Source organism: Oryctolagus cuniculus, chromosome 7, assembly GCF_964237555.1.
Source record: "Oryctolagus cuniculus chromosome 7, mOryCun1.1, whole genome shotgun sequence".
Taxonomy (NCBI): domain Eukaryota; kingdom Metazoa; phylum Chordata; class Mammalia; order Lagomorpha; family Leporidae; genus Oryctolagus; species Oryctolagus cuniculus.
In genome coordinates this window covers 145,216,272-145,236,391 of record NC_091438.1, presented here as the reverse complement: position 1 = coordinate 145,236,391, position 20,120 = coordinate 145,216,272, and the positions used below count along the sequence as shown (strand labels likewise).

At 46.1% G+C, this 20,120-nt stretch overlaps 1 protein-coding gene across 2 annotated transcripts in view; it reads left to right on the top strand.

The window, feature by feature from the left end:
• The window catches only part of CEP85 (centrosomal protein 85), a 53,136-nt gene that overhangs the window by 13,989 nt on the left and 19,027 nt on the right, over nucleotides 1-20,120 (top strand). For both annotated transcript variants that reach the window (XM_051856832.2, XM_051856833.2), the window contains one exon: nucleotides 5,505-5,657. In XM_051856832.2, the coding sequence (XP_051712792.2) occupies nucleotides 5,505-5,657 (153 nt within the window). The remainder of the gene's footprint in view (nucleotides 1-5,504; nucleotides 5,658-20,120) is intronic.

Here is a 20,120-nt window from a genome sequence, read left to right as displayed (position 1 = left end):
AGCTCTCTGCTGTGGCCTTGGAAAGCAGTAGAAGATGGCCCAAATCCTTGGCCCCTGCACCCTCATGGGAGATCCAGAGGAAGCTCCTGGCTCTTGGCTTTGGATCAGCGCAGCTCCGGCCGTTGTGGCAATTGATTGGGGAGTGAACCAGTGGATGGAAGACTTCTCTCTCTCTCTCTCTCTCTCTCTCTCCCTCTGCCTCTGCCTCTGCCTCTTTGTAACTCTGCCTGTCAAATAAATAAATAAATCTTTTTTTAAAGCCAATTTAGATCTTTAAGAACAATAAACAGGAAGCTGGAATCAGAAGCAGAGCTCATACTCAAAACTGAGGCCTCTGATAGGGGTTGTAAGTATCCAAGCCTTATTTTAACCACAGCACTATATGCCTGCCTCTATTTTTTTTTTTTTAATATTTATTTTAAAGAGTTACAGAGAGAGGTAGAGCCAGAGAAAGAGGGAGGGAGGGGTCTTCCATCTGCTGGTTCACTCCCCAATTGGCCACAATGGCCAGAGCTGAGCTGATCTGGAGCCAAGAGCTTCTTCTGGGTCTCCCACACAAGTGCAGGGGCCCAAGGATTTGGGCCATCTTCTGCTGCTTTTCCAGGCCATAACAGAGAGCTAGATAGGAAGTGGAGCAGCCAGGACTCCAACTGGTGCCCATATGGGAAGCTGGTGCTGCAGGCCAGGGTTTTTAACCTGCTGTACCACAGTGCTGGCCCCAACTATTTTATTTACTTTAATGGAGTATTGAACAAACAAGCATTTGCTGAAATGCTCGTACTTTTAAAAGAATAAAAATAACAAGAGTCTGCATTGGATGTAGCAGGTTTTTCAAGCGAATAGTTCTTTAACTCTGGTCCTGCATGGCTTCTTACAAGACCACATGATTGGAACAGAATGACTTGGGAACATAGTTCCATCTGAAATCAGAAAAACACAGCATAAATTAGCGTGTTCTGTGTTGTCTTTGTAGTCTTCTGTGTGAGTCAGTCATCTGCTAGCCCACAAAGATCAGAATTCTTGTTGGATGCCAACAGCCTCTGTATTGTTGTAACTAGAGACTCAGGAGTTTAGCTCTAGAATGGATTACAAAATTTTTAAAGTTCAGATATATTAAGTAGGTATATTAAATGTATAAAACATAAATATGTATTCGTTTAATAGACATATTAGTTAGGTGTGGTATATTTCAAATAAGAAATGCATATTAGAAAAATAGTTTTTTTGGCCAGCGCCATGGCTCACTTGACTAATCCTCCGCCTGTGGCATTGGACCCCGGGTTCTAGTCCCTGTTGGGGCACTGGATTCTGTCCTGGTTGCTCCTCTTCCAGTCCGGCTCTCCGCTGTGGCCCGGGAGGGCAGTGGAGGATGACCCAGGTGCTTGGGCTCTGCATCTGCATGGGAAACCAGGAAGAAGCACCTGGCTCCTGGCTTTGGATCAGCGCAGCACGCCGGCTGTAACAGCCATTTGGGGAGTGAACCAACAGAAGGAAGACCTTTCTATCTTTCTCTCTCACTGTCTAAACTCTGCCTGTCAAAAAATAAAAAAATTAAAAAGGAAAATAGCTTTTTTAATTTAGAGGTATTAAGTCTTACAGTGCTTTACTCATGGTAGACACTTAGTACATATTTGTTATATTCTAGTCATGCTGCCTTATACAGTAGACACTTTTTTTTTTTTTTTTTTTTTTTTTTTTGTGACAGAGTGGACAGTGAGAGAGAGAGAGACAGAGAGAAAGGTCTTCCTTTGCCATTGGTTCACCCTCCAATGGCTGCCGCAGCCAGTGCGCTGCGGCCGGCGCACCGCGCTGATCCGATGGCAGGAGCAGATACTTATCCTGGTCTCCCCATGGGGTGCAGGGCCCAAGCACTTGGGCCATCCTCCACTGCACTCCTGGTCCACAGCAGAGAGCTGGCCTGGAAGAAGGGCAACTGGGACAGAATCCGGCGCCCCGACCGGGACTAGAACCCAGTGTGCCGGCGTCGCAAGGCAAAGGATTAGCCTAGTGAGCTGCAGCGCTGGCTATACAGTAGGCACTATTATAAGTGTTTATTCAATGTAAGATTTATTCAGCAAATATTCATTGGAACATCTGTGCCATGCACTGTCTTAGAGCTGGATTATATATTTTCTTATGACAATTATGTATATAATGCAGGTTTTTGAAATGTAGTGGTCCTAACAAAGCTTATTGCCTTTATCTCTTTTCAGTATCTCATTCAGATTAATGGTCTTAGTAATTGATAGGACATGTATCATAACAAAAAACTTCAGGTTTCAAATTTGAATTTTGAAGTAAGGATAAGCCTCTGTGTGTGTGTGTGTGTTTGTGTGTATTTATATTTATTTATTTATTTGCTTGAAAGGCAGAGTTACAGAGAGACAGTGGCAGAGAGGGAGAGAAAGGGGTCTTCCATCTGCTGGTTCATTCCCCAGACTGACTGCAATGGCTGGAGCTGAGCTGACTTGGAGCAGGAGTTTCTTCCTGGTCTCCCACATGGGTGCAGGGGTCCAAGGACTTGGACCATCTTCTACTGTTTTCCCAAGCCATACCAGAGAGCTGCATCAGAAGTTGAGCAGCCGGGGGACTCATACAGGCACCCATGTTGGACGCTGGCACTGAAGGAGGCTACCTTACCTACTGTGCCACAGTGCTGGCCCCAAAATATATTTTTTATTTTAAAGATTTACTTATTTATTTGAAAGTCAGAATTAGAGAGAGACAGAGAGAGATCTTCTATCCCCTGGCCCATTCTCTAAATGGCTGCAATGGGTGGGGGTGGGCCAGGCTGAAGCCAGGATCTTCATCTGGGTCTCCTGTGTGGGTGCAGGGGCCCAAGCATTTGGGCAGTACTGCTGCTTTCCTAAGCATTTTAGTAGGGAGCTGGATCAAAAGTGGGGCCGCTGGCACTTGAATTGGCACCTACATGGAATGCAGGCATTACAGGCAGTGGCTTAACCCACTGTGCCACAAAGCCAGCACCCTGTATTTTTATTTTAACAAATATTTGTTTAGTATTGGTTAATGGAACAGGTAATGGAAAAGTGTTAGTGGTGAGAATGGAAGATTAGTAGTAGGAATAGGGAGTAGTTTCCAGTAGGAGGCCAGAAACATAATAGCAACACTCAGTTTTGACTGTTTTCAAAGGCCTGGCTGACTGCACACTGACTAGTGAGATAAAGCTGTACAGACTTGCCTGCAGGTCAGATTTCCTTGCTTCTGGCTAGAATTACACTGATTTAGTACTACAGTAACATTGGCTGATCTCACGCTGCTCAGGGGCCTGATTGTTACCTGTGTTTTCTACTAAACTTTTAAACTTTTTTGGATTAATGAGTATATATATAGATTGAACAAATTCTTCCAGATCAGGCACTCTATATTGTGACCCAAAGAAGGAGAAGAAAGTAGTTTTAAAAATGGGAGAAGCACTAAATTTAGAAGAAAAGAATAAGATATTTTTGTTCAACAACTACTTGCTTCCTATTAGATCAGAATCTATAGAACTGCATTTCAACTTAATTCAACTGATTTCAACTTAAACTTTGATAGCTTAGTGATTTCATGGAGCGGGCCTTGTGGTGCAGCAGGTTAATTTGCTGCTTGCGATGCTGGCATCCTGTCTGAGCACCAGTTCAAGTCATGGCTGTTCAAATCAGATCCAGCTCCCTGCTAATATGACTGGGAAAACAGAGGAAATGGTCTGGGTTCTTAGGTCCCTACCACCTACTTGGAAGACCTGGATAGAGTTCCAGGCTTCTGACTTCAGCCTGGCCTCGTTCGGTCATTGCAACCATTTGAGGAGTAAATCAGTGGATGGAAGATCTCTCTGTGTCTTTCCTTCACTGCCTGTAACTCTGCTTCAAATAAAATAATCTTTTTTAAAAAAAAATAGTGATTTTTTAAAAAAATAATTTGAATTTGTCTTTGCTAATGTGTTTGTAAATCAAGTATTTATAGAATGGTTCCTACCTACCAGTCCTTAAACAGAAAATTTAAAGTCACATAAATCTCATTTGTTTGTTTTTTTTTTTTAATTTCACTTGAGAAATTTTAGTGTTTTCTTTGCATTACCCTCAAGATAAAGCCTTGGAGCTGGCATTGTGGTGCAGCAGGTTAAGCCAGTGTGTGCCACACCAGCATTCCATGTGAGTGCCTATTTGAGTCCCAGCACTCACTCCCAATCCAGCTTCCTGCTAATGTGCCTTAGAAAGCAGCAGGATATGACCCAAGTGATTAGGCCCTGCCATCCATGTGGGAGACCTGGAAGAAGCTCCTGGCTTTGGATCAGCACAGCTCTGGTCATTGTGGCCAGTTGGGGAGTGAGCCAGTGGATGGAAGACCTCTCTCTCTGTCTCTCTCTCTCTGCCTCTCCTCTCTCTGTGTAACTCTTTCAAATAAATAAGTAAATCTTTAAAAAAAAAAAAAAAAAAAGACTCTCCAGTTGACTTTCAAAACCCACCTTAGTCTGAATCCACCACTGAGGTACCCTGGTTCAATCAGACAGTGGTTTTCAACATGGGGTCTGGGCTGCCTGTCACTCTAGGAAATATTTGAAAATGTATGGGATATTCTACTTTTATAGTGATCTTAGGATTGGGTGAGGATTGCTATTGGCATTTAGTGGATAGGAACCAGGGATGAATAAGCCATTCTATAATGTATAGATTACACAGACTACATGTTTTGTTTTGTTTTGTTTTGTTTTTTAAAGATTTATTTATTTGTTTGAAAGGCAGAGTCACAGAGAGGCAGAGTCATAGAGAGAGAGAGGTCTTCCATCTGCTGGTTCACTCCCCAGATGGCCGCAACAGCCAGAACTGCACTGATCTGAAGCTAGGAGCCAGGAGCTTCTTCTGGGTTTCCCATGTGGGTGCAGGGGCCCAAGCACTTGGGCCATCTTCCACTGCTTTTCCAGGCCATGGTAGAGAGCTAGATCGGAAGTGGAGCAGCCAGGACTTGAAACGGCGGCCATATGGAATACTGGCACTACAGGTGGCAGCTTTATCTGCTAAGCCACAGCGCCGGCACCCAGACTACATATTGAGGAAATGTCATGTTCAGAGTGTCAAAAGAGTCCCTGAGGAAACCTCTTAAAAAGGAAAAAATGTGGGTTTTAGGATCAGAAAGACCCAGCCTCAAATCTGGGCTCTGTCTTCTGTGAAATAGAGATGATACTTGACAGTAATAGGCAGGTTAGATCCTAGCTGTAAAGTGCTGTGGCTTCTAGGTTTTCATAAGTAGTAACTGCTGTTGAGTGATTATCTTCTGTCCCAGTACTCCTGAATTCTTGTAGGTCTTATTTCTGTCTTTGAACATTCTCACCTCCCATACTATTTCCCCAAAAAATCAACTAGTTCTGTATAGCTAATACTAAGCACAGGAGAGACAGTGTTACAATGCTGCTATTCTTTCATAGTGCTCAGTGATTTTTTTTAAACAGTCTATTGGGGTGACATCAGCTGGTTCACACTAAAGGTGGAAAATGCCTTTTGTTTCAGGTTCCAGTGTGATTCAGAAGGGCAGTTCCCTGGGGACTGAGTGGCAGACACCAGTGATCTCAGAGGCCTTTCGGAGCCGCTTCAGCCGTTGTTCAAGTGTAGCTGATAGTGGGGACACAGCAATTGGCACATCATGCTCAGATCTTGCAGAGGGTAAGTTTGGATTAATGATTTTCTTTATTATTATTTATCTCCATTTTATTTGAAAGACAAATAGATTGAGGGATTATCCATCGGCTTGTTCATTCTCCAAATGCCTCCAATAGCCAAGATTGGGCCAGGCCAAAGCCAGGAGCCTGACACTCTCCAGATCTCCCCCCCCGCCCGCCCACTGCGTGGCAGGGACCCAAGTACCAGAGCCATCATCTGCTGCTTCCTAAGGTGTGCATAAGCAGGAAGCTGTATTGGAAGGGAAGTGACTTGGACTTGAACCAGGCTCCTCTATATGGGATGGAATATCCCAACCAGTGACCTAACGGCTAGGCCAAATACCTGCCCCTGAATTAATGATTTGATTACCAACATATACTTATTTTAAGATTTTATTTCAGATCTGTTGTCATTTCCAGAATATTCTTAAGGTTTCTCTCCAGGCAAGGAGTCTGTGTGATTCTTATTGCTCCATCTTTTTCACATCTGGTTACTTCATCTCACTTTCCACTATTTATCCTATATCTGAAACAACTTTCTAATAGGATTCTTTTTTCTTTTTGTTTTTTCTTTTTTTTTTTTACAAGATTTATTTATGTATTTGAAAGGCAGGGTTACAGAGAGGCAGAGGCAGAGAGAGGGAGAGAGATCTTTCATCCGCTGATTCACTCCCCAGATGGCTGCAACAGCTGAAGCAGTGCCCATCCAAAGCCAGCAGCCAGGAGTTTCTTCCAGCTTTCCCATGCGGGTGCAGGGGACCAAGGACTAGCCATTTTCCATTGCTTTCCCAGGCCATAGCAGAGAGCTGGATCAGAAGTGGAGCAGCCGGGACTTGAACTGGTACCCATATGGGATGCCAGCACTGCAGGCTGCAGCTTTGATATTGATTTGCTTATTAATATTTCCTGAAATTAATAAGCTGTGTGGGTTCTTGCCATAAATTCAGAGAAAATTTTTGAATACTGGCTCAAATAGACGAGGCAGCATGGTAAGTTTTTTAAGCTTTTTATTTAGTGAGAGAAATGCATGGGAGAGTGAGGACTTTAAGGGAGAAAGAAAAGTCCGGAAATTAAGTTGGGGCCCATACCAAGCAGAAAGCAGGTTGAGAGCCACATGCAGTGAGCATTTGGTTAAGAGCAGTTAGAAGCAGCTTATCACAGGCCGCAAAGAGAAGACAGCACAAACAGGTCCATAACATCAGAAAAGGGCCGCAAGAGAAAAAGGGCCAGCCTCACCATGTCTCAGGCCCTTTATCCACTTCCAAAGGGAGTGTTCACATAGCCTGACTAGTAGGTGGGCACACAGTTGAGGTCAGGTAGGGGGATGAGATCACACAGGGCGTGGTGAAGGTGTGGTCTTCAGCTCAGAGATCTAATTGGATTTATCCTATTTGCCTGCCTACATCAGCTTTACCCGCTACACCACAGCGCTGACCCCTCTAATAGGATTCTTTTTTTTTTTTTAAGATTTTTTTTTTTAAAGATTCATTTGAGAGGTAGAGTTACAGACAGAGGAAAAGACAGAGAGAAAGGACTTCCTTCCATTGGTTCACTCCCCAAATAGCTGCAACGGCTGGAGCTGCGCCAGTCCGAAGCCAGGAGCCAAGAGCTTCTTCCCAATCTCCCATGCAGGTGCAGGGGCCCAAGCACTTGGGCCATCTACTGCTTTCCTGGGCCATAGCAGAGAGCTGGATTGGAAGAGGAGCATCTGGGACTAGAACCGGCACCCATATGGGATGCCAGCGCCGCAGGTGGAGGATTAACCTAGTGCACCACGGTGCCTGCCCCTCTAATAGGATTCTCAATGCCTCAGATCTTTCCCTCTGGGGCCAGCGCTGTGGCGTAGCAGGTAAAGCTGCCACCTTCAGTGCCGGCATCCCTATGGGCGCCGGTTCAAGTCCCAGATGCTCCAGTTCCAATCCAGCTCTCTGCTATGGCCTGGGAATGCAGTAGAACATGGCCCAAGTCCTTGGGCCCCTGTACCCACATGGGAGACCAGGAAAAAGCACCTGGCTCCTGGTTCTGGATCGGTGCAGCTCCTGCTGTTTTGGCCAGTTGGGGAGTGAATCAGCAGATGGGAGACCTCTTTCTTTTTCTCTGCCTTTTCTTTTCTCTCTGTAAATAAATCTTAAAAAATCTTTCCCTCTACTGTCAGATAAATCTTGCTAAAAGTGTGGAGATCCTCAGTTCCCGTTACTTGGAGAATGCTCAGTTCTGTGATTGGCTCCACCTAAAACCTATTCAGGCATGTTTCTTGATGTCACCAGGTCTCTTTATTTTACTGTGCTATCAGAGTACAACCTACTTTTTGCTTGTTTTGTTTGGCTTTGTGTCACTCCCCCATTCGCGGAGGAACGACACTAGACCCTGCGCTGTTCTTTTGTCTGCTCGGCCCTTCCCAGGTTTGCTGCTGGTTCTTCCCGGGTTGGCTGCCGATCCTTCCACCTCCGTGGAAGGGCGGTTCCCCCTGCCACTTTCCCCACTTCCGTGGGGGAGTGGCACACCGCCAGCCGGCTCTCTCGGGGGCTGCTCAGATGTTATTCGGATGTTCCCCTTAGATGTTCCTGGTGCATGTTGTCTCTCTCCTCCTTTATAGTCCTCTTCTACCAATCCCAACTCTGCTACCCACATGCCGAGCACGCTGCTCTCCTCCAATCAGGAGCAGGATCAGCTCCTGCAGGTTACTGGTTGAACTGGAGGCAGCTGTGTAAAAGTTGTTTACTCCTCTCCCAGTGCCATATTGTGGGAGAGCAGATGCATAGAATAAGTCTTAATTCCAGTAACCTAGTCTAGTCCAAGTTGCTCCCCACAGCTTTGTTTTAAATACCTGGGCACTCATTCCTTCTTTAATTTGGGCTCATTTTCTGCTTTTTCTTGATCCCTTCAGGCTATGTTGATCTTACTGTTCAAGATCTAACAAAGTGTCCCACACTGATCTTCCTCTTTGCAGTCTTGCATCCTTGTTATCTCTGCCACTTTCTTTTTCATTCCAAAGTAAGCTCTTTATTGTCTAACCAACCAACACATGTTTAATGGACCTCTCACTATACCTAGTACTGTGTATTAAGCATTAGTACAACAGTGTAAGATACATCCCTACCCACTAGAGGGGTACAATCTAAATATTTCTCAGGGTTACACCTGTTTAAAAGTAAACTCTGGGCTTAATTGCAGGATTGCAATGGACATTGTTTAAAGTTAATATTTCAAAGAAAAACATTACACTCTACGTTTATCATTTTTTCTTGGTATTACCAACTTCATTGTTATCAATCAACAGGGCTTAGTTTTTTTTTTGTTTGTTTTTTTTTTGTTTTGTTTTTTGACAGGCAGAGTGGACAGTGAGAGAGAGAGACAGAGAGAAAGGTCTTCCTTTGCCGTTGGTTCACCCTCCAATGGCCGCCACGGCCGGCGAGCTGCGGCCGGCGCACCGCGCTGATCCGATGGCAGGAGCCAGGAGCCAGGTGCTTTTCCTGGTCTCCCATGGGGTGCAGGGCCCAAGCACCTGGGCCATCCTCCACTGCACTCCCTGGCCACAGCAGAGGGCTGGCCTGGAAGAGGGGCAACCGGGACAGAATCCGGCGCCCCGACCGGGACTAGAACCCGGTGTGCCGGCGCCACTAGGCGGAGGATTAGCCTAGTGAGCCGCGGCGCCGGCCCATAACAGGGCTTAGTTTTATGAAAATTTACCTTACATTCCTGTCTTCCATAATTTGCATTTGAATTTTTTTAAAATAAATTTTTTTTTTTTTTTAAATTTATTTATTTGAAAGTCAGAGTTACACACACACACACAGAGAGAGAGAAGCAGAGAGAGAGAGAGAAGCAGAGAGAGAGAGAGAGGGAGAGAGAGAGGTCTTCCTTTCGCTAGTGCACTCCCCAGATGGCTGTAACGGCCAGAGCTGTGCTGATCCGAAGCCAGGAGCCAGGAGCTTCTTCTGGATCTCCCATGTGGGTGCAGGGGCCCAAGGACTTGGGCCATCTTCTACTGCTTTCCCAGGCCATAGCAGAGAGCTGGATGGGAAGTGGAGCAGCCAGGACTTGAACTGGTGCCCATATGGGATGTCAGCACTGCAGGCGGCGGCTTTACCCGCTGCACCACAGTGCTGGCCCTAAAATAAATTTTATAAGGTTAAGTAGTGAGTGCCCAGATACAAATCTGGCCCACTGTTTTCTGCGCAGAAGGACAGGGGCTATTCTTATTAACACTAGAGGACAATATCAAGCTTATTTCCAAAAAGCTCATCTGGCTGAGTGCCCCCAGAAGAGGCAGGGAGTGCTGGAGAGTGTATACAAGAGAGATTTTTTTTTTTTTTTTTTTTTTTTTTGGACAGGCAGAGTGGACAGTGAGATAGACAGAGAGAAAGGTCCTCCTTTTCCATTGGTTCACCCCCCAAATGGCTGCTGCGGCTGGTGCACTGTGCTGATCTGAAGCCAGGAACCAGGTGCTTCTCCTGGTCTCCCATGCGGGTACAGGGCCCAAGTACTTGGGCCATCCTCCACTGCCTTCCCAGGCCACAGCAGAGAGCTGGACTGGAAGAGGAGCAGCCAGGACAGAATCCGGTTCCCCAACTGGGACTAGAACCTGGGGTGCCGGCGCTGCAGGTGGAGGATTAGCCTAGTGAGCCACGGTGCTCACTAGGCTAATTTTTTTTTTAAAAAAGATTCATTTATTTACTTGAGAGGTAGAGTTACAGACAGAGAGGGAGAGACAGAGAGGTCTTCCATTCGCTTGTTCATTCCTCAAATGCCTGCAACGGCTGGAGCTGGCCTGATCCAAAGCCAAGAGCCAGGAGCTTTTTCTGGGTCTCCCACGAAGGTGCAGGGACGCAAGCACTTGGGACATCTTTCACTGCTTTCCCAGGCTGTTAGCAGGGAACTGGATCAGAAGTGGAGCGTCCAGGACTCAAACTGGCACCCATGTGGGATACTGGCAGCAGGTGGCTGCTTAATCTACTGTGGCATAGCACAGGCCTCTTGAGTTCTATTCTTATTTATTTATTTTCAGTTTATCCTTTTAAGGGATACAAATTTCATAAGTACAACTTTAGGAGTGCAGTTATTCTTCCTACTGTACCTGCCCTCCCACCCACTCCCACCCCTCCTGCTCCTTCTCCTCTCCTTGCCAGTTACATTCTCAATTAAGATTAATTTTCAGTTAACTTTGTACACAGAAGACCAGCTGTATACTAAGTAAAGATTTCAACAATCTGCACATGCACACACACACACACAAACTCTTTGAGAACTAGTTTTACAGTTAACTTTCATAATACAACTCATTAAGGACAGAGGTCTAAGAGATTTTTCATAGCAAAATTTAGCACCAACTTGGGGACAAAACTGGGAGTTTCAGGGAATTTCTTTCTTTCTTTTTTTTTTTTAGAAAAAGATTTATTTATTTGAAAGGCAGAGTTAGATAAAGAGAAACGGAGAGAGAGAGAGAGAGAGAGAGAGAGATCTTCCATCTGCTGGTTCACTCTCCAAATGGCTGCAATGGCCAGGAGCTTCATTTAGGTATCCCACGTGGGTGCAAGAACCCAAGGACTTGGACCATCTTCTACTGCTATCCTAGGTGCATTAGCAGGGAGCTGGATCAGATGTGGACCAGCGGGAACTCAAACCAACACTCATATGGGATGCTGGTGTTGCAAGCGGCATCTTTACCCTATGTTCCACAATGCCAGCCTCAGTACTGTTGGTTTTCTTAACGCTTATATGGTTTGAGAAAGCTGCTCCCACTCCCAGCCACACAGCTTCCTGGAGCTCCTCACACACACACTCCTCACACACTCAAAATGCGTCTAATTTGCCATCGTGTGCAGGAAGTGGATTGCCTCCAATCACTTTTTTTTTTTTTTTTTAAGATTGATTTATTTGCAAGGAATACAGAGAGAAGGAGAGAGAGAGAGTTTTTCCACCCGCTGGTTCACTCCCTAGATGTCTGCAATGGTCAGGCTAGGCTAGGTCAGAACCAAGAGCTTCTTTCGGGTCTCCCACTTGGGTAGCAAGGGCCCAAGCACTTGGGATGTCCTCTACTGCTTTTCACAAGCCACTAGCAGGGAGCTGGATCGGAAGTGGAACAGCCAGGAATTGAACCCACACCAGTATGGGATGTCTACGTCACAGCCAGCCATTTCGCCTGCTATGCCACAATGCTGTCCCCTCACTTCTGAGTTTTGAGCTGGTTAGAGAGCCAGTCCAGGCCTTTGTAAAGCCCATCATCACTGATGACACAGGTCGCTTGAATGTCCCAGTTTTTCTGACAGAGGGACTGTAAGCCCAGATTATTTGTTACCTCTGCTGTGGTCACAGCATTGGGAAGATCCTGTTGATTTACAAGCACCAGTACACTGCATCTCTGAGCTCATTTTCAGCTAACATTCTGGTTAGCTTTTCCTTCCCAGGTCTCATTGACCCGCTCTGGTTGCTGTCAACCACAAAACTCAGACCTTGGGTATTCTGGTTTTTCCTGACCACCAGATCTCAGACTGTGAAGCTGATATTTTTATATTCTACTGTCTCCACATTGAAACCTATTATAGGGATGGTAGTAACCATCCGTTCAATTTACATAAGATGGTGGTCTTTCCAGCTGCATCCAAACCCACCATAAGAATCCACATCTCCCCTCTGCATAGACTTTTTTTTTTTAAGGTTTATTTATGCATTTGAAAGGTAAAGTTACAGAGAGGCAGAGGCCGGGGAGGGGGAGGTATTCCATCTGCTGGCCCACTCCCCAGATGGCCACAACGGCCAGAGCCACACCAGTCCAAAGCCAGGAGCCAAGAGCTTCCACCGGGTCTCTCAAGCGGGCACAGGGGCCCAAAGAATTGGGTCATCTTCCACTGCTTTCCCAGGCCATAGCAGAGAACTGGGTTGGAAGTGGAGCAGCTGGGACTTGAACCAGCGCCCACATGGGATGCTGGCCCTACAGGTGGCGGCTTTACTTGCTATGCCACAGTGCCAGCCCCCCAAATAGACTTTTAAACAGCTTTTGAAAAACGTTCCCCATTGTAACTGAGTTCCATAACCTGTAGCACCTCTGAGCACCAGTACCCCAACTTGTTTTTGCACTTAAATCAAAGTGTCGAATACCAGGTAGTACTTTACAAGGTTAGCTTTTTGTTTTGTTTTTAATTTGATTGACAGAGAACAGATGAAGAGATAGATACAGAGAGTGAGCGCTGGTTTGCTCTCCAAGTGCTGGCAACAGTTGAGGTTCAGTTGAGGGCAAAGCCAGGAGCTAGAAACTGAGCTATCACCACTGCCTCCTAGGGTCTGTATCACTAGGAGTCTAGAGGCAGCCATGGAACCCAGACACTCCTGTACAGCACACAGGCACCTTTACTGCTAGACCAAGTGCCCACACTGATTGGTTGGTTTTCCATTTAGATGACGAATTCCTAGAGGGCAGAAGATCTAGGGGTAATAACTGATTATTATTTATTATGTACTTTGTGATAGGTACTACGCTACATTTCTCTATATTTAATACTTTTTTTTTTTTTTTTTTGAACAGGCAGAGTTAGACAATGAGAGAGAGAGAGAAAGGTCTTCCTTTTCCATTGGTTCACCCCCCAAATGGCTGCCTCAGCCGGCGCACTGTGCTGATCTGAAGCCAGGAGCCAGGTGCTTCTCCTGGTCTCCCATGTGGGTGCAGGGCCCAAGCACTTGGGCCATCCTCCACTGCCTTCCCAGGCCACAGCAGAGAGCTGGACTGGAAGAGGAGCAGCCAGGACAGAATCCGGTTCCCCAACTGGGACTAGAACGCAGGGGGCCGGCGCCACAGGCAGAGGATTAGCCAAGTGAGCCACTGTGCCGGCCATCATTAATACTTCTAAGAAGTCTGAAAGGGGGCTGGCGCTGTGGCTCAGTGGATTAAGCCACCATCTGCAGTGTCAGCATCCCATATGGGCTTTGATTTGTCACGGCTGCTCCACTTCCTGTCCAGCCCCCTGCTAATGCACCTGGGAAGGCAGCAGAAGATGGCCCAAGTCTTTGAACTCCCGCACCCACATGGGAGACCCGGATGCAGCCCCTGGCTCCTGTCTGGCCTGATCTCAGCCCTGGCAGTTGCAGCTAACTGGGGAGTGAACCAGCAGATGGAAGATTTCTGTCTCTCCTCTCTGTGTAACTCTTCCTTTCAAATAAATAAATAATATATATATATATTTTTTTTAAAAAAGGAACTCCGGCCGGCGCCGCGGCTCACTAGGCTAATCCTCCGCCTAGCGGCGCCGGTACACCAGGTTCTAGTCCCGGTCGGGGCGCCGGATTCTGTCCCGGTTGCCCCTCTTCCAGGCCAGCCCTCTGCTGTGGCCAGGGAGTGCAGTGGAGGATGGCCCAGGTGCTTGGGCCCTGCACCCCATGGGAGACCAGGAAAAGCACCTGGCTCCTGGCTCCTGCCATCGGATCAGCGCAGTGCGCCGGCCGCAGCGCGCCGGCCGTGGCGGCCATTGGAGGGTGAACCAACGGCAAAGGAAGACCTTTCTCTCTGTCTCTCTCTCTCACTGTCCACTCTGCCTGTTAAAAAATTAAAAAAAAAAAAAAAAAAGAGAGGAAAAAAAAATAAAAAGGAACTCATGGCCGGCGCCATGGCTCACTAGGCTAATCCTCTGCCTGCAGCGCCGGCACCCTGGGTTCTAGTCCTGGTTGGGGCACTGTTCTGTTCTGTCCCCATTGCTCCTCTTCTGGTCCAGCTCTCTGCTGTGGCCCCGGAGGACAGTGGAGGATGGCCCAAGTGCTTGGACCATACACCCGTGTGGGAGACCAGGAAGAAGCACCTGGCTCCTGGCTTTGGATCGGCGCAGCGTGCCGGCTGTAGTGGCCATTTGGGGGGTGAACCAACAGAAGGAAGACCTTTCTCTCTGTCCCTCTCTCACTGTCTATCTCTGCCTGTCCAAAAAAAAAGGAACTCAGATATTTACATTTTACAGATTAAAAAACCCTGAATTTCCAAGTGAGTTGATTAAAGTCACAAAACTCATCATATTGATACTTTATTAGATGTTGTCATTTAAAAACACTTGTACTCCACAGCCAATAAAATGACTATAAACAAAAAGATAGTGTCAAGTGTTGGTGAGAATATGGAGAAACTGGACCTTTATTGCTGGTGAGGATGTAAACTGTTGGAGTTGCTTTGAAAAACAGGTTGGCATTTCCTCAGAAGGTTAAACAGTTGTCTTGTGGCCTAGTAATTGTGTTTCTAGTTATATACTCGAGAAATTAAAACATGCATTCACACAAAAACTTGTGCACACATGTTCATAGCAGCATTATTCATAATAGCTCCAAAACGGAAATAACCCAGATGTCCACACATGACCAATGGTTGAGTAAAGTGTACTGTATCCATACTGTATAATAGAATATTAGACACCCTGCCTGTCAAAAAAAAATAGAATATTAGAAATAACAAGAAATGAAATACTGATGTATATTGCCAAATAGATGAGCCTTAAAAGTAATAAGCTTTAACCCGCTGTGCCACAGTGCTGGCCCCTCTATGAACTGTTAACATAAGACTTTGGGGTTTAAATATCTGAATGAGTTGGCAAGCGAAGTCATTTTCAAACTGTAGCACTGATTACAAAACTCTGTAAATGTAATAGAAGTTATTGAATTGTGCTCTTCAGGTAGGTAAATTGTATAGTTTGTAAATTCTGTCTTAATGAAGTTATTTTTAAAAATAGAAATGTTTGGAAAAAATAGGAATTAGTAGGAAATTAAAAACCATCTACTAATACTAACTACTAGACACCTAGCACTAATTTTAACACTTTGATGCTATGCTCAGTAAATTTTACTTCTGAGTAAAATTGGATCATGGATTTTGAGGTAGAAAGGACTTTAAAAATCACTTAGTCCAGATCCTGTAGGTGTATAGAGTGTACCAATGGCAGCCACCATGGATCTGGAGTTCAAGGTAGTTTATTCTTTAATCCATTAGGTAATTCACAATAAGCTGTTAGAGAAACAGAAAATAGCAGAAGAAAAAAAGAACTAGAACAAAAAAAATCCTACCTGGAGTGTAGGAGTGTAAGGAAGCAGAAGTCAACATCTAGGATGATGAAAGGAAGGGCCCAGTCCCAGCGGAGCCTTATCTAAGGGCCGCTGTTCTCCTGACCTTCCCGTTCCTGGCAGAGATGGAGAGATCTGTGGAGAGCAACACCTCCTCTCTGCCCTGATGGATATTTTTGTCTGCCTTGCCTCGCAACTCCAGATTTTTACCCTGTAACCCTTAGAGGATCCTACCCTGTGTTTTTGGTTTTTTATCCTGGCTCTGCCACCCTTGCCCAGGCCCCTCATCGCTCTTGATGAATCCTGATTCCTAGGAGATAAAAGAGGGGGTCTGGGACAAATAGGGAAGCCCTTCCTGAGCCCACCACTAGACACGCTGGTCAGCCAATGAAAGGCATCTGTCCCATTCAGAAAGGAAAAAAAAAAAAAAGTTGAGCTCCTTGTTGCTGATAAATAACAAAAATTCCCTGAGGGGTTAAGTAACTTGCCTGAGGACACACAGCTGGTCATGAGTCTAGTCTCCTGACTAGTATTCTTTCCATCACCTGCTTAATGAAAAGTGTTAGTATTTAATTTTGACTTGTTATGGTTTTTGTCTACATGTACAGCCATAGAACATTTCCATTTTGACTAAATAGTGCTTTTTTTTTTTTTTTTTTTTTTTTTGGACAGGCAGAGTGGACAGTGAGATAGAGAGACAGAGAGAAAGGTCTTCCTTTTCCATTGGTTCACCCCCCAATGGCCGCTGCAGCTGGCGCACTGTGCTGATCTGAAGCCAGGAGCCAAGTGCTTTTCCTGGTCTCCCATGCGGGTACAGGGCCCAAGCACTTGGGCCATCCTCCACTGCCTTCCCAGGCCACAGCAGAGAGCTGGACTGGAAGAGGAGCAGCCAGGACAGAATCCGGTTCCCCAGCTGGGACTAGAACCCGGGGTGCCGGCGCCGCAGGTGGAGGATTAGCCTATTGAGCTGCAGCGCCGGCCTACTTTTTTTTTTTTACAGGCCGGCGCGCTGCGGCCAGTGTACTGCGCTGATCCGAAGGCAGGAGCCAGGTGCTTCTCCTGGTCTCCCATGGGGTGCAGGGCCCAAGGACTTGGGTCATCCTCCACTGCACTCCCGGGCCACAACAGAGAGCTGGCCTGGAAGAGGAGCAACCGGGACAGAATCTGGCACCCTGACCGGGACTAGAACCTGGTGTGCCAGTGCCACTAGGCGGAGGATTAGCCTAGTGAGCCGTGGTGCTGGCCAGCCTACTTTTTTTTTTTTAAGATACATTTTATTTACTTGAAACACAGAGCCACTGAGAGAGAGGTTTTCCATCTGCTGGTTCACTCCCCAAATGGCCACAGAGGCCAAGGCTTGGCCAGGCCAAAATCAAGAGCCAGGAGCTTCACCTGGGTCTCCTACATGGATGCGGGGGCCCAAGCACCTGAGCCATCCTTCACTGTTTTTATGAGGCACATTAGCAGGGAGCTGTATTCAAGTGAACAACCGGGATGTGACCTCATGCCCATGTGAGATGCTGGCATTGCAGGGGTCAGCTTTACCTTCTATGCCACAATGCCAGCCCTGTAGAGTAGGTATTTTTCAAATCATGCTTCCAGGTGTTTGGCTCAGTGGTTAGGACATTGGCTGGAATACCCACATCCCATATCCCATTGCCTGGGACTGAGTCCTGAAATTGAAACTGCTTCCATCTTCTTGCTAATGTATACCTTGGGAAGCAGCCGGTGGTGTCTTAAATACTTGGGTCCCTGTCACACACGTGAGAGACCTGGATTGAGTTACTGACTTCTGGCTTTTACCTGGCCTAGCCCCAGCTGTTGGAGACATTTGGAAAATGAACTAGCAGATGGAAAAATCTCTCTGTCTTTCTGTTCTCTGCCTTTCAAATAAATATCTTAAAAAAAAAATCAAATAGTCCAGATTTGCCCCATCTCAAATTGATTGGCTATATTTAATTCGATCTAATTGTTACACAGACTGTATATCTCTTGTGTTTTTTTTTTTTTTTATTCCTTTGGGGAAATAAATATCTTTGCTTTCTAATATATTCTTTTAAAATGGTGGTAACCTTGACAGCGTGTTAAAGCCATTGGTCTAGAAGGTGGTTTTTTTTTTTTTTTTTTTTTTTTTTTTTTTTTTTTTTTTTTTTTTTTTTTTAAGGAAGCAAGATGCCCTTTGCCTTTTTGCCTTTTCTGTTTTACTATAGTCCATGATCTTTATCTTAACTTTTGCTCATTTTGTTCATGAATCCAGCTTGGATCCTTGGTGACAAGAACTTTTATGACTGGTATAAAATTGAATTCATTCTTGGATCTCTAAATTGCTTCTGATTCTACCCTTCGTTTGAATGTTTTAAGATTCTCATGGGACAGGGCAGAAGTAGGTACTCCCTAGCTCAGAAGGCTTTTATTTCTTTTCTAAAGACAAATACAGGGGCCGGCGCCATGGCTCACTTGGTTAATCCTCCGCCTGCGATGCAGGCATCCCATATGGGCGCTGGGGTTCTAGTCCCAGTTGCTCCTCTTCCAGTCCAGCTCTCTGCTGTGGCCCAAGTTCTTGGGCCCTGCACCCGCATGGGAGACCAGGAGGAAGCACCTGGCTCCTGGCTTCAGATTGGCGCAGCTCCTGCCATAGCGGCCATTTGGGGAGTGAACCAACGGAAGGAAGACCTTTCTCTCTCTCTCTCACTGTCTAACTCTATATGCCAAAAAAAAAAAACAAAAAAAAACAAAAAAACAAAAAACAAATGCAGGCTGAGCATCCCTAACCTGAAAATCTGAAATCCAAACTGGTAATGTCTAGGCTAATATTCCAAAACCCATAAAACTACAAAATGTGAAGCACTTTTGATCCCAAGCATTTCTTATAAAAGATAGTCAACCTGGGGCTAGTGTTCTGGCAAGCAGGTAAAAGCTGCTGCTTGCAATGCTTGCATCCCATATGGCACCAGTTTGTGTCCCACCTACTCCACTGTGGATACAGCTCATTGCTTATGACCTGGGAAAAGCAATGGAAGAGGGCTCAAGTATTTGGGCCACTGCCACCCACATAGTATACCAGGATAAAACACTTGGCTTCAGCCTAATCCAGCCTTGGCTGTTGCGGCCATTTAGGGAGTGAACCAACAGATCTCTCTCCCTCTCTCTCTCTCTCCCTCTCCCCCTCTCTCCCTCTCTCCCTCTCTCCCTCCCTCTCTCTGTAACTTCTTCAAATAAATACATAATCTTTTTTTAAAGATTTATTTATTTTTTATTTGAAAGGCAGAGCTATAGAGAGGCAGAGAGAGAGAGAGAGTTCTTCCATCCTTCAGTTCACTCCCCAGATGGGCACAATAGCCAGAGCTGAGCCGATCTGAAGCCAGGAGCATCTTCCGAGTCTCCCATGCAGGTGCAGGGGCCCAAGGGCTTGGGCCATCTTCCATTGCTTTTCCAGGCCACAGCAGAGAACTGGATCGGAAGTGGAGCAGCCAGATCTCAAACCAGTGCCCATTTGGGATGCTGGCACTGCAAGTGGTGGCTTTAACCACTACGTCACAGCGCCAGCCTCAATACATAATCTTTTAAATATTTATTTTATTTAAAGATTTATTTATTTGAGAGGTAGAGTTACATACAGAGGGAGAGAGAGGTCTTCTATCTGCTGGTTGACTCCCCAAATGGCCACAAAGGATGGAGCTGGGCAAGTCAGGAGCCAGGAGCCTCTTCTGGATCTCCCACATGGATGTGGGGGCCCAAGCACTTGGGCCATCTTCCACTGCTCTCCCAGGGCATTAGCAGGGAGCTGTATCAGAAATGGAACAGCTAGGCGTCGAACCAGCACCTGTATGGGATGCTGGTGCCACAGGTGGAGGCTTAACCTACTACTACACTGCGCTGGCCGTAATATATAAATCTTTATACACACACACACACACATATTCAGCCTGTATCACTAGCTTATTTCAAAGTATTATACTTCATAAACCAATATGGGATGTAAACAAAAGTGATTAAAATTTAGCAATAGCTAAATCTACCCTTACCATGAAAGGAGGGTTGCTAGAAAGAATGAATTGTTGGAGCTGGCACTATGGTGTAGCCTGTAAAACTGCTGCCTGCAGTTCCAGCATCCCATATGGGTGCTGGTTCAAGACCCGGCTGCTCCCCACCTCTGATCCAGCTCTCTGCTGTGGCCTCGGAAAGCAATAGAAGATGGCCCAAGTCCTTGGGCCCCTGCACCCACGTGGGAGACCCAGAGGAAGCTCCTGACTCCTGGCTTCAGATCGGCAGAGCTCCAGTTGTTGAGGCCAATTGGGGAGTGGACCAGTGGATGGAAGACCTCTCTCTCTCTCTCTCTGCCTCTCTGCCTCTCTTGCTCTCTCTGTGTAACTCTTTCAAATAAATAAATAAATCTTTTAAAAAAAAATGAGTTGTTGGGACGCAAGATCAGTAATGTTGA